General features: G+C 41.0%; 1 protein-coding gene across 4 annotated transcripts in view; it reads right to left on the minus strand.

Annotated features, from left to right (window-relative positions):
• The window catches only part of vps13d (vacuolar protein sorting 13 homolog D), a 74,616-nt gene that overhangs the window by 11,604 nt on the left and 47,866 nt on the right, over positions 1 to 15,146 (minus strand). For all 4 annotated transcript variants that reach the window (XM_085394963.1, XM_085394965.1, XM_085394962.1 and 1 more), the window contains 11 exons: positions 13,273 to 13,396; positions 12,584 to 12,819; positions 12,398 to 12,500; positions 11,365 to 11,522; positions 11,138 to 11,246; positions 10,871 to 11,041; positions 5,332 to 5,436; positions 4,023 to 4,172; positions 1,827 to 1,976; positions 1,553 to 1,649; positions 1,326 to 1,474 (listed from right to left, as the gene is read on the minus strand). In XM_085394963.1, the coding sequence (XP_085251089.1) occupies positions 1,326 to 1,474; positions 1,553 to 1,649; positions 1,827 to 1,976; positions 4,023 to 4,172; positions 5,332 to 5,436; positions 10,871 to 11,041; positions 11,138 to 11,246; positions 11,365 to 11,522; positions 12,398 to 12,500; positions 12,584 to 12,819; positions 13,273 to 13,396 (1,552 nt within the window). The remainder of the gene's footprint in view (positions 1 to 1,325; positions 1,475 to 1,552; positions 1,650 to 1,826; positions 1,977 to 4,022; positions 4,173 to 5,331; positions 5,437 to 10,870; positions 11,042 to 11,137; positions 11,247 to 11,364; positions 11,523 to 12,397; positions 12,501 to 12,583; positions 12,820 to 13,272; positions 13,397 to 15,146) is intronic.

Genomic DNA, 15,146 nt, shown 5'->3' on the forward strand with positions numbered 1-15,146 from the left:
TGTCCCACAAGGGGAAATTTGGGTGTAACAGCAGCAAGAAAGACACATATACAAACAAACAGTACACATGACAAAGAACAGAAACATGCACAATTTTTACATATTTACATGAAGGACAATGGTTACCAAGAGTACTGTACCGTTATTAAATTAAATAATTAAATACAGATAAGAGGCAAACACTGTTTATAGTGTGAATCGGTTGATAAAATAGTGCAAGTTACAGCGCTGATGTAAACATCTATGTTTGTTGGGAGTGGTGGTCTGAAACAAAAGGCAGCCTCAGGGGCCCACGGACAGCCTGATACAAAACAGCTTGGTAAAAAAATATGTTGCCGTCCATCTCTCCCTAGTAACAACTATATGGGAAGTAATGTGTTTTTTACGATAAATCTCCCATTTGGACGTTGGTTAGTCAGTGGCTTGGCTGCTTGGATTGCCAGGTGTACCTGTGTAGTGCTTTAGCTAGCAGCTGTCTGACTTCACCTCGGCTAACTGTCAATGATCTGGACCTTTTAACAACGTTTGGGTTTTTGGCGCCATTTGGTACTATTTTAACAGATTTATCTAATCAGCAGATATGCACAGGTGTGTGTGTGTGTGTGTGCATGTGTTGCATCAAGCAGTTTATAGATGCCCCTTGGTAAATGAGCTACCAACTGTTAGCTGATAACGTAGCACTCCATATCGAGCTCCAGATGTACTCTCCAGGCTCCAAAACCCAATATGGTGACAGCTTTAAAATAAATTAATTAATAATCGGCAAAGTCACAACTTTATGGTGTGAAAACCAGCTGATCACACATAACATTATAAGTATTTAAGTATTTAATGTAAGAAATGAAAAGCACTGATCTCCTGTGACAGAATACGATGTTCTGGTTGGAAACCTTGTGTCCTAGTATTCATGTGGATATCTCCCACCTAAATATTGCTGCTGTTGGCAGCACGAGTGAGAGCTACACAGAACTGGTGCCTGTCTACTGTTATATCAATCCTTTAAGATTTCATCTGCCCTACAAAGACGTTTTCAACTTTAAACAATTAATTTAGCTTTATTATTTATAAAGATCCAAGCTACTCCAATTTTTATACTTGGTTAGGTTAATTAAATTGTATTTACATGTAAACAGCATATTAAGGAAAAGAAGAAAATATTCTCAAAATGCTGAGCAACTGCTTTAAGAAAATAAAACTTTTGAGTGGTTATGTCTACCATTAAGCTTTGGTTTTTGGACATGTTGCTCTCTATCAAAGGCACCGCCACTTTGCATTATCAGAATGATTTCAAGCTTGGTTATAAAAAAAGATCAGTGTCTGGTTACCTTGAGTTCAGCAGGCAGCTTGTGAGAGGTGAAGACACTCAGTTTGACCTGAGGAAGGCTGATCTTCAAATTCTCAAAGTAGTACCGTTTGTGAGGTCCAGTGTCCTCGTTGGGCTTGTCACGGAGGTTTTCATCCAACTTCTCCAGCTCTGGATAAGGATAAAAATGATCAGTTTTGCGGTGAGCCTCTTACCACTATTAACAATGATGCTGAAACAAAGACCCACCAGCATCTGTCTGTCCATATCCAACAAAACTGAGCAGCTTGAGCAGCAACTTCTCCTCAATTATGACAGTGAAGCGACGAGCTGTCACCATCAGGTGCTGCGTATATATCATGGTTACATCTTTAGTCACAAGATTCTGGTACAACAAAGCTATATGTTTTCTAAAAAAAAATATCAAGATTAAGTTAAAAAATATACTTTATGACAGTTTCATCAGTTTACTTTTCTACAGTCCCCAGTGATCACCTGTGATGGAGCACTGTGTGGTACTCACCTTGTAGAGGTCAGTAAGCATGAGGCTGCTAGGAACCTTGACTGAATTGACTTGCATCGCTGGGCCACTGTCACTTACACTGCTCTCACTGGAACTGGGAGTCACACACAGCATGACAGGATGAGTGGTACCCAAGAGCTGATTATCCACCTGATAACCACAATGTGACAGAAAGAGTATTTATAGAGTTAGCGAAACATTTACTACATAAACAAGTTCATGAGGAAAGCATTCACAGCACAGTGTCAGACTGAATACTTATGTACATATTATATTTTTATTTTCAGATTTTAATTTACAAGAATTTCAAGAAAACTTTTTCCCTTTGTCATTATAAGGTATGTGTGTAAAAATGTGAAATTAAAAAAATAAATAAATCCATTTTGGAATAATATGACAACATCTGGAAAAGGTTAAATGTTGTGAATACTTTCCAGATGCACTTATCAGACTCACAAGTACAGCAAGTTAAATAATTATTTGTAAATTTGCTCACTTACAATACAAAGATGTGAAATCTCTCATTTTTATGGCAGCTTAATTTTGATTTAAAAACATATTTCATAAAAAGTTACGAATTGATTTGTATGTCATTGAGTGAATTAAGTATTTGATGCCTAAGCTAAAATGACTTAGAAACCACAAACACAGCAATAAGATGTTTCTTGTAGGATTTTGGCTGGGGGGGTCAAAATCCTACAAGAAACATCTTATTAAACATCTAACGGCACCAAGAAACCTAAAGGAATTAGTGTTTCTGTGGAGATGGGGGATCTCCACAGAAACACTAATTCCTTTAGGTTTCTTGGTGCCGTTTGGCAACTTGAAGCTTTAGCTCCCTCCATACATTTTCTCTAGTACTGAGGTCTGGAGACTGGCTCCATGATGTTAATGTGCTTGTTATCTGGCTGTTCCTTTGTTAGGTTATGTTGTTGGTATGTTTTGGATAACCGTCATGCTGGAAGACCCATCATGACCCATCGTCAGCCCTCTGGCCGAGGGAAAGAGGTTCTCATCCAAGATTTTACCGTACACGATCCCATACATTGGCCGCTCAATACAACAAAGTCACCCTGTACCCTTAGCAGAGAAACAACTCCAAAGCATCCACGTCTGTGCTTGACTGTTATTTATATGAAGTGTTTTTCTGGATTTTTGGTTTATATTCTGTCTCTCTCCAATAAAATTAAACTACCACAAAATTTAGAGACTTTTCTTTTGTTTGTAAGTGAACTTACAAATTCAGAGGGGGATCAAACAATTTTCCTTCTTAACTTTCAGCATGTATACCACATGAATGTAAAATGAAGCATCTTTTGCATTCATTTATCTATATTATCAACCGCTCTATTCGAATTCAAGGTCATGTGGGGCTTGTGCCTATGAATGTATGTGTTAGATAGAAAGCACGGAAGCATAGAAAAAAGTGCCTGTATGAATGGCTGAATGAGGCAAGTTGTATAAAATCCTCTGAGTGCTCAGGTAGAGTAGAAAAGCAGTATATAAGAATCAGTCCATTTCCCATTTACTCCACATGGAAAGGCCCTAGTCTGGACTCTAACCCAGGACTTTCTTACTGTGAGGCAATGATGCTAACCACTGTATCATTCTGCCACCCATTTAAGCTGAAAGTACACATTTCAATAAAATCTTGGTTGCTTAATTGAAGTCATTTATGCATCTTTTAATAACATGAATTCAAATTTAAGTGATTTATGGCTCAGCTGCAGGGCAGAAGTGGAGCAGTGGGTTCAGGGTGTGGTGTCAGGGGAGGCATGAGACCTGACTGCAGAGCGGTGTCCTGTACTAGAGAGAGGAAGCTGGAAAACTGTTTTACTCTAGGGTTTTATGTAAGCTGGGTTTTATGTATTACGAAGGTGGTTTAATTCCTACTGTAAACCAGTATGTTGCCATGGTAATTTTTGCTTCCTCCCAGACTATCATACACCACAGAGGCTACAACTAAGAGAAAAAAAAAAACAGATTAGTGAAACCTTGTGTTAACGTTGATAGCCAGCTTTGTGTGAAACTTATCCTGACTGTCAGTGTTGGGTAAGTGAGTCCAGATAATGGAAAGCTACCCTGAGCATGTGAAACAGTTCGTTTAAAGTAGCTCTGGAATAAACCTCACACTGCGTGGTCCTCCAATGCGTTTATTAAGTACTGTAAATATTTTCAAATGTGCAGTAAGCTCACCTGTATATTGTGGATGCTCAGCTCCAACACTTCATTGGCAGCAGTGCGAGTAAAGTGGACATCTATACCAGACAGCGTAGTAAAAACAAGCTCCTCAGGAACCTTGTTGACCAGAGACAGCCCTAGCCCCTCCTCCAAGTTCACCAACACCTGGGTATAATTACAGAGAAGAAGTGTATGATTCCTAGATGAACCATTTTAAGGTTTTCTAGAAAGCCTATTCTAACCAAGACCAGTGCAACAATGTAAAAAATTCTAGAAAATAATAAGATAATATTCATCCACACATTCACCATCTTTCTCTTATTCAGGGCAGAGTTGTAGGGCTAGGAAGAGAGAAGGCAAGACAACCCTCTCCCCACCCCATCCAGCATAACCAGGAGAACATTGAGGGATTCCCAGACACGCCAAGAGATGTAATTTCTCCAGCAGATCCAGGGGCTTTCTCCTGGTGTGACATGCTTGGAACATTTCACCCATTTCATCTTTGCCAGATTACTGAGCCACCTCAACTGGCTCCTTTCGATGTCGAGGAACGGGGGCTCTTCTCTAAGACTCTCTCAAATGACTATCTCCTCATCCTATCTCTAAGGAAGAGAGACCAGAGAGCATCACTGTAGCCATGGTCTCTTGCTCCCTTCTCCCATCAATCATGAACAAGACCCTGAGATACTTAAGCTCCTTCACATGACGCAGCAGCTCACGTGGAGGACTCCACCCTATTCCAGCTAAGGGCCATGGCCTCAAATTTGGAGGTGCTAATACTCAGTTTTTTTTTGTTTTTTGTTTTTTTTTTTTCTTTTGCCTGTCCCGTTTGGCTCTTTTGCCATCAGAATTATTGTCTAAAGGCAAAGAAAGATGCCCAACAGATTTACTTTACCAAATTGACCATCCCAGCCTTGCCGTAATGGTCCATTTGATTCACCTTTTATTGTTTATTTTATTTTCACTTGCTGAATACGGGACAGACTTGACTGGGGGAAAGAAGGGGAGAAAGAAAGAGGGAAAGAGAAACAGCTCAGAAGAGGGAAGGGGGACTCATTGTTGGTACGTCACACTCTGCTGTGCTCCTATCCAGTACCATGGAACAGATTTTTCAAGGGAGGCTGTGGAGAGTGATCCCCCAGTAGTTTAAGCACAGCCTCCAGTCTTCGTTCTTAAAGATGAAGAGCTGGGAGAACATATTCACTTTTTTAAACTGTGAGAATATCTGAATCCCCAAATTGAGAAGTATATATACACTACAAATAAACACTTGAAGTGAAAGATTTTTGTTACAGCATAATAAATGCATTTCAAATGATTTTACCTCCAGCTCCTGCTCAGCCTCTCTCTTCTTCACGTCATCTTTGCCCCGATCCTGTTCTGTACTAGGTGAGCTCCTCATCATTCTCCTCTGATTGAAGTCACTGATCTGCAAAAAATGCAGTTTAAACCAAAATCAATACTGAGGAGGTTCACAGATATGAAATTCAGATATTTTCACAAGTATTTTTGGATCATTAGAGTGATAAATATCTGGTACATCATAAAAGAAGCAGTTACCAGATTTATAGTGTGTGAACAAAAAAGAAAAACCAAAGAGACTGTATATCAGATTTGGAACATCTGGAGTCAGGTCAAATATAAATGACTGAAGTAAAGACTGGAAAGCAAAAACAACTGTATTATGGAATTGCAATTTTTTTTCAACATCAAATGTGTTACTCTACCATCCCACCTTCAGTAAAAAAAAACAAAAAACACATGCTCAGATGGGTTAAAATCATTCAAGAACATTCAATTCTTTGTCTTAAGGCACGCTCACACAGGAAGTGATTTGCCTGTCGTGCATCATTTTGTTGCTCACAGTTGTTCGCTACCAGTGTTTTTAGGAATGTTAGTCAGAGGTTTCTAACTTGTTTTGTGTTGCATGCTCTGGCCCCTGGAATACATTGACAAGTCTCTAGGGTGGAAACATGAGTGAGTTGGTAGTGTACCCAAGGCTTCTGATTCACACAATTACTGGGGGGTGTCCTATTGACCATAGCATATTCAGGAGCAGGATAATGAGTCAAGACCTGCTCCCAATAACATGATCCCAAAAAGTTGATTCTGTTCATCCAGACATCTCGTTTTCAGTGGGAGAAACCTTTCGTCACTCATTCAAGTGACTTCTTCAGTCTCAGCTGACTGCAGATTTCCCCAACCTTATAAACAGTACATTTGCATAATGACTGAAACAAGCACCACTTGTGAAAAATGGGCTGTGAGGTCAGTTTCTTGATCATTATTGCGCATGAACAACCACTGGTCACTGACCAATGACTAATGATCAGTGTCCATGAGTACCACAGAGAGTTCACAGAGAGTTGGGGAATGGCTGCAATCACAGCACTGCAAGATGGTGACAGATGTACCCTTAGGACCCCTCCTCGATTCAGAGATGGTCTTTCCCTTTTCATGTAAATGGCCTCTTTGACTCCCCACTCAAACCAGCGTTCCTCCCTGTCCAGGATGTGTACACCCTTATCACTGAAAGAGTGTCCACTGTGGTGAAGATAGACTGCAGAGTCCTGGCCTGACAACTTAACTCTTTTGAGTGTTGTGCCATCTGCTTCGCCAGAGGTTGTTTGGTTTCCCCGATATATAAATTCTGGCAATTCTCCCGGCACTTAACAGTGTACAGTATACTACTCTGTTTGTGTCGGGGGACACGTCCTCCACGTCTGCAATGTTGCCGTTTCTGTGGCTGTGATCAGTTCCACTAGAGGGATTTGTTTCTGTGTCACAGCAAAGTTCAACCCTTTTGTTTTTCTCTGCTTGGATGAGTTGTCTGTTAGACATATTTTTCACCCACTTGTCCCCTTCGGTGTGGCATCCTTCTCTCTTCTGGCCGCATTGTAAGTCTCTGTTGGATCCGCTCCTCTTTCGCAAGTGGTGCTAGTTTTACTCATTGTGCAAATTTACTGTTTATAAGGCTGTGGAAACCTGCAGTCAGCTGAGACAGAAGAAGACACTTGGATGATTGACGAAACCTCCGGATGAACAGCATCAACTTTTTGGAATTTTCTTGCCTGGATGACTGAGCATTCATTAAGTCAATATCATGATGTTATAACAGTATGTTAAAGACTCAAAAAAAAAAGCATACATACCAAGTTGCTTGAGAAGAGAGTACTGCACCTAATCTACAGGGTAGGCGAGTTTGCCATGTAGGGAGGAAAAGATTGATAACTCCCTGGTACGTTGTGGTTTCTAGTAAACCAGGTAAAACAACAATAAACTACAACAAACAAGCAGGTTAAACTATTGGTATGACCTTTTAAGATGAACAAAAGCTGTCAGAACGCATTTTCTTAGTTATTATTTTGAAGAGCCTGTTAGGTGAAACTGTTTGTAATTGCTGTGTTTTTTTATTTGTCTAAACCAGGGGTCAGCAACCTTTAAGACCCAAAGAGCCATTTGGCCCCAGTTTCCACGGAAAAGAAAACACTGGGAGCCGCAAATACTTTTTCACATCTAAAATGAAGATAACACTGCATACATTGTTTTTTTTACCTTTATGCTTTGTATGAACAGCTATAAAGTGTTGCTTATGAAATTCACGAAGTGCTACAAAGAAAATAAAATTTAATTCATGTAATGAACACATTTTGAACTCTTAAAAAAATTACAAAAAAGAATGACATCCAGCTGAAGGTCTCTTTTAAATGAATTAAAAGGCTGAACTTAAATTATCCATGTAGCAAACAAAAACTGAGCTGTCATTCTTATATCACCTTTGGGCTTGCTCTGAATTTTAAAAATAATTGGAAAAAAGCAACCTATCCCCACAAGCTTGTGGGGATAGGTTGATTGGATAATCCAAATTGTCACTAGGTGTGAATGTGTGAATGAATGTGAGTGCGAATGGTTGTCTGTCCCTGTGTGTTGGCCCTGTGACAGACTGGTGACCTGTCCAGGGCAGGGCTCGCAATATCGCTAGCCCGACGTCCCGGAGCTAGCGATTTTTCCAGTCGGGCTACCAAAATCTATCTCTTCCCTGCCCGTCGGGCTATTGTAGGAAGGAAAAATATATGTCAATGCTTTTGCATTCTTTCAGAAATGTAGCTGGGTAATTATGTCATTGGCATCGGTGAGCCACTGTCAATATGTGACATATTGAAATCGCGTTTGAATTTGCGCTTGTTTTTTTGCTTTCACTTTGCAATCGTGCGAACTGTGTATAGAGAGCGACAGCACTGATCTGTGAGTGATGATAATTTGTGCACCAATACCTCTGACATCGTCTTATCAATCGTTAGCTTACTATGCAAACATGACAAGTGAAATCTCCCGCAGCTTAAACATGTGAGAGGTTGATCGCGCAGAGAATCGCTGAGCTTATGTGAGTGCGTGTGTAAAAGCAGCAGGATATATATTTTAGTTCTGCTGAGCCAAATAAGACAGGTCAGGGTGAAGAAGTGACAGCCAAAGAAAAGCTTACCACAAGCAGCTTTATGGTTTCATGGACAAAAGAATTTCTGTGGCTGCAATATGACGAGCTATATAACCAGGGGTGCACATAAGTGGTCCGCAGGTGCGCATTCGCTGTCAAAAAAAAAAAAAAAAAACGCGCACAAGATATGAACTTGCAACGCGTGTTTGCATACATAAGATTTTCTGGAGGAGGACAGACATTTGTTTAAAACTCTTAAAGATGTCGAAGAAGCTCCTTTAAGCAATTACTTTGGTGTTCCTCTACCTCCAAAGAAATGTCAGAAGGAGTCCGAACCACAAAAGAAGCACGTATTCTCGGAAAAGTGGTTGCAGGAGGTGAGCTGGCTTCAAACAAATGATGAACGCACAGAGATGTGGTGTGGAATGTGCCGTGAAAATCCCACTCTAGCGGACAAAAACAGTGCTTTTTATATGGACGCAAACGCGCGTTGCAACTCCTTATCTGGTGGCGTCTTTTATTTTGACAGCGAATGCGCACATGCGGACCACTTATGTGCACCCGTGTAAATAACATAATGTTCTGCCGGGTGTGTTGTTGGTTTTCTCTCGATTTCTGAGTCGACAAGCGCCTTTGTTACTGGGACCAGTCATTTTAAGAAAGGCCCCCATTAGAACCCATGAGAAATGCAAGAAATGCATTATTGCTCAGTCTGCAATATCTTTCCCAGAACAAACACCAATTGCAAATAACATACTAAAAATAAACCTGAAAAATCTGTTTAGAACAGCGTACTATGTTGCAAAGAGTGAACTACCACTGGCAAAATTTAGCAGTCTTTGCAAACTTCAAAAAGCAAATGGCCTAGATCTTGGTTCCACTTGTCTCTTACCCGTGACTTCAGTGGAAATTTCAAATTCAGGATCTGGCACAGACTGATTCATGTCCTACACAGTTCTTACAAGTTCATAGAAATTTCTGTTCAATTAGAACCAAGTATTTGAGTTGATGATTGTAATTTTTATACAATGTTGTAATTTGTTTTTCAACAATTTTTTGATTAATGTTTTGTTTCCTTTACAATATTATACTTTAATGTATAATATTGTAAAGGAAACAAAACATCAATCAAAAAATTGCTCTCTTTTTTATTCGGGCTACTTACATTTATTTTGGGCTACCAAAAACTGAAGAGTCCCTGCCCGAAGGGCTACCAGGAATTTTGAAATTTTGAGAACCCTGCAGGGTGTACCCCGCCTCTCGCTGGGATAGGCTCCAGCGCCCCCCGCGACCCTGAAAAGGATAAGCGGAAGCGAATGGATGGATAGATGGATGGAAAAAAGCACTATGCTGCTAAAAAATGGTTAATGTGTATGGCGGGGCGTGGCCTGCAATGCCTCTGCAGAAGAGGTGGACGCACCTGAGTATCATCCGCAATGACGCCTTGCCACCTTAAAGTCTGTGCTCTCTCTGCTGTTGTGTTATGTGTCGGGCTCTGTGCTGGAAAGCTAAAGCCAGCTGCATGTGTACAGCAACCGTGTGTGAAAAGTGGTCAATAAAGAGATGCTAAAAAGCATGTTCATGCAAACATTGTTGGGTCTGCCGTGGTATGTTTACAATGGGGCTTTTGCTCCTGAACCTCTGCGCACAGCGTCTGCAAATCGGGGCTGTATGAAGTCACTTTCATCTTTACGCAAGACTGTAAGCTGTCATCTGTGAGGCGCGAGCGGTTTTTGTTTTTAACGTAGTGGGGAATAGCTGCTCAAATACGTATGTGGATCCGAAGTCCGAATTTAGGCATACTGGCAGGCCTCGTCAGAAGTAAATGCAAATAAATCTGCCCAGGCATCATTAAATGTTCTATTTTCTTCAGATATTTTTCTTTTCTTACATTTCTCCATACTTGGCCTACCTGGGGTTGAAAGTCCCGAGTCACACTCGCGGAAGCCGGGAGTGTGACTCTTATTTTGAGCAACGAAAAATAATAAAATATCATTTTATATTTTTTCAAGATCACCATGGTAAATGGCCTGTATTTGTATAGCGCTTTACTTAGTCCCTAAGGACCCCAAAGCGCTTTACACTACATTCAGTCATCCACCCACACATTGGTGATGGCAAGCTACATTGTAGCCGCAGCTGCCCTGGGGCGCACTGACAGAGGCGAGACACTGCCGGACACTGGCGCCACCAGGCCCTCTGACCACTACCAGTAGGCAACGGGTGAAGTGTCTTGCCCAAGAACACAACAACCGAGACTGTCCAGGTCGGGGCTCGAACTGGCAACCTTCCGATTACAAGACGAACTGCAAACTCTATACACAGTATAAAGACTAAAGAGCCGCAGGTTGCCGACCCCTGGTCTAAACAATTCTTTACGAGCAGCTTTTTGTCATTTCTTTAGACTTTCCTGTTTTGGGTTTTTCACCTGTAAGACACGTGTGGGTCCATCTGGCAGCACCTGGACCGACAGAACCCCAGAACCCGGCCTCATCTTCTGGTTGATGAACTGCTGCTCAAGACTAGGCTCCAGAAGTCCAGAATCTGGTCCCAGAACCACCTCTGCTCCATCATACAGACCCGCAACCCCACCTTTCACCTGGAGAGTACCAGTCACCGAATAGTGTAAAACTGAAGAAAGTCATGAAAGGAAAAACACAAGCACAATAATAAGCTAAGCTGGTGGTGCACCTACCTGTACTACCAGTCGAGGCAGGCCACAGGTCAGCATGCCTGAGCTGAAGTACCATGTCTGGGTGGTGCTGCGTCGTGAGTCTGGCCTCCTCAGCATTAGTGGCTCAAAACTGGGAGAGGTAAAGAAATACCTCTTACACCCAGAGTTCATCTCAGCTTACGGTCTGGGGTCATTAAATTACTGAAAATTACTCCTGAGAGAGAATTCTTAAACTGCAGAGAACAAACCTGTTGTCACTAACAGCTGCAAGTCCAGCGATGTCCAGTACAAGAGAGGAGTCCAGTGGGCGTGGCTGAGCTGGTTTGCTCTGTGGTGGAGATGAACCTTCATGACAAAGCATGCCAGTCCCAGTCATCCTCCACAGCTGGGAACGCTTTCCTGGTTCCTGCACAATATTCCATGTAAACAGAATGATTAGAATTTTCTATAATTTTCCTTTTTCCTCTCTCCTCTCTCCTCTCTCCTCTCTCTCTCTCTCTCTCTCACACACACACACACACACACACACACACACACACACACACGAAAAGATAATGGCAACAGGTTTTCTGATCAGCCTGACACGTGCATAAAACTTGAGTTGATGGCAAGTTTTGCTGCTGGGTTGCTGCTTATTCACAGTAGTGGAGAGCTAGCCTGCACACAGATGAATGCGTTAACACAATTCCAGGTAGTATTTAAAGTGTGATATTAGCAATGTGACCATTTTTAAAAGAGGGCACCTATGACTGGAGATTCAAGCCATTGCACGGTTGTATAAGGACCGGTCAATCTAAGTCGCTACACTCACCAATAGACAAGTGCTAGTGACTGAAAGAATTAGATCTTGGATGTTAGATGAGCTTTCTCCAAAGGGTGGCTGGCCCTCGTTAAAGCCAGGGGGAGAAGCTTAGCAATTCGGGAGGGGTTCCAAGTAGAGCTGCTACATCTATTGATAGATTTAAATTTATCACAAGCAATGTGATGGAGGAGACTTGTACGTTTTTCTTGAGAGGCCATTAGTCTTATGTTGTGGGAATGTGGATCTACGTCATATTGTAGCTCTTGTCTTTTTCTATTGCATTCATTTTGAGACATTTTGAGTTTATATGGCTGCTAACCTGGCCAGGTCTCCCTTGAAAAAGAGATTTTATCTCAGTGAGACTTTAAGGTTAAATAAAGGTAATAACTAATAAATAAATCAATTACTATCTTAAATGACTTGTAAATCAGTGCATTCTGTTTTACATTTTACAATGTATAACCTAACAAATATACTACCTTCTTCCTCAGGATGACCCTCTGAGTCTTAGTGTCCACATCTAGAACCAGTTCAGCACAGCTCACCAAACACTTCTTCCCAACAAGTCGTCTCTCGACAATCCTGCAGATACAAAATTAACCTTTGAACTTAAAAAAAAAGGAAAACAAAGAAAATGATGTCCTTTTTAATTCCTTCAGCCATACTGTGAGAAAGTGTGCGTGGCTGCGATGTAGATGAAGTTCTCATAGTAGAGTTTGTTGTATTCTCGGAAGAAGTTCATGTCAGCTGTGACCTCAGAAGATCCAGCTCCCTTCACAGTGAGTATGAGGCATGGGGGCAATGTAGGCTCATCACATGCGTAGTCTAGCACTGCGCCTGGCTTCACCTCAGTGTGCAGCTGCATGTCAACTACACCATGCTGCCAGAATCGAATAGGCACCTGCAACAATTAAAACAAAGGAGTTTATTCTAACAATTTACCTCATGCTCCATTTGTCTTTCATTTTTACTGAAGACGTGTAACAGATAATAAAGCCAACCCAGACACTTTTGCATGTGAAGGACACAAAAAGATAAGAAATAACAAATAACCAGACCATAACTGCTATGGATCTCAAAAAAAGATTCTGAATTCCTCTCAGAACAACACCCCCCAAGTTGCAAATTAATAATAAGACCCTTTGTCTCTGGTATACTATCCATTACAGGAGGTAGAGCAGGTCGTTTAACACAAAGCACATCAAAGTATCCTTGGGCAAGTTACTGAACCCTTGGTTTACCTAATGTGTGAGAGTGTGCATGAACGTTAGACAAAAGCACTTGTTGTCCAGTGTTTTGAGTACAGGCGTTGTTTATCTGACTAACACAGTAGCACCTGACAGTTAGGACCAACCTCAGAGGTGTTGTCAATGCGGAAAGGAGGAGGCAGCTGGTCAGTGTCAGTAAAGGAGATCTGGTAGGTGGCTCCCTTGAGGGTGATCTCTGTCCGTAGGAAGAAACAATTCCCCAGTGTGTCCCTTTTTAAAATAAGATACAAATAAAATCAAATAAATACATAAAATATTGTGAAATGTGTTTCTGTTTGTCTGTCTGTAACACCTGCTCCCCAGTATCCTTCTCTGTCTCAATCACCCTCTCATGTCCTCCTTCACTACATTTGTGAATCATCTCTGAGGTTTCCTCCTGCCTGGCAGCTCCATCTTCAAACTCTTTGTCTTATGTATCCACCATCTCTCAGTTGCCCATGTGCAAACCATCTCTCTAACTTGCACTCAGCTCTACACACCACCCTTGTTCTTGAAAATTGATACCAGCGCATTTCTTTCAATTTCCAAGATTGTGTTAAACAATCTGAGTAAAACATCCACTGTCCTTTTTTCCGAGACATCTTCCTACCTGTGCAGGTATTTACACGAACCACTTTTCTACTCTTCATAGCCAAACTCACTTTTTCATTAAAAATCCTCTTCATTATTCACTAACTATTCCCCATCCCTCCTCCCGTAGATGTCTTTCTGAAAGTGCTGTAACTAAGTTTAAGAATATAATCCACCCACTGTTATCATCTTCAATGCCCTGTACCAACACAGAGCAGAGCAGCTACCTGAACACTACTCCAACAGAGGTGGATAGTAATTTTGCATCCTCACTACGTATGACTCTGGATACTGTAACTCCTCTGGAATATAGAGCCTCAAATCAGAAGTACCTGACTCCGTGGTATAATTCTCAAACACATAGCCTAAAGCAGATGACTCATAAGCTTGAGAGGAAATGGCGTGTCACAAATTTAGAAAATCATCATTTAGCCTGGAGAAATAGTGTGTTGCTTTATAAAAATAAATAAATAAACAAAATTAAATTTTAAAAAGCGTCCCCCCGTTAAGCTACAACATCTTTCTATTCTTCACTGATTGAAGAAAATAAGAACAACCCCAGGTTTCTCTTCAGCACTGTAGCCAGGCTGACAAAAAGTCAGAGCTCTGTTGAGCCAACCATCCCTTTAACGTTAACTAGTAATGACTTCATGAACTTCTTCACAAATAAAATGTTAACCATTAGAGAAAAAATTACTCATAATCATCTCACAGATGTAATATTATCTACAGCTACTTTTAGTACCATTGATATTAATTTAGACTCTTTTCTCCAATTGATCTTTCTGAGTTAGCATCAGTAATTACTTCCTCCAAACCATCAATGTGTCTTTTAGACCCCACAAAACTACTACTTCCTACAAAACTGCTAAAAGATGTCCTGCCATTAATTAACCATGGGTTCCTCAGTTTCAGCCAATGTGGCAACTTGTACATGGAAGAATGGAAAAACAGGGCTTTGTTATCCTACCCTGGTCATTGTCATTGTCTCAGGTATGTGGATGACACCTGGGTGAAAATCAGATCTCAAGATTTAAGAGATTTTATCCATAAAATATTCTCTCAGATTATTAGAGAAACAAAATTCATGAGAATTTTTTTTACAGCCAGTAACAAGATTGCTTTCAATGCAACATTCGATACCCCTCATCAAGTGACAGATGGAGCTGTTTATCATGAATTTGTCTGCCATGACCTGACCTAATCAAGTCATAGCAGACACAGATGAGAGAGGGACATGGAAATCAAATAATCCAGACTACACATATGCATAGCAATTCCACAGTAGTATATCATTCCAGCTTTTGAATTTTTTGTTTAGAGGCCACGCTACACATAAATAGAAATGGCACATTCTTTAAATAACTGCATGTGAATTTCATCAAGCTGG

Source organism: Rhamphochromis longiceps, linkage group LG20, assembly GCF_057381845.1.
Source record: "Rhamphochromis longiceps isolate RC_006_pf linkage group LG20, R_longiceps_female_GT1.1, whole genome shotgun sequence".
NCBI lineage: Eukaryota > Metazoa > Chordata > Actinopteri > Cichliformes > Cichlidae > Rhamphochromis > Rhamphochromis longiceps.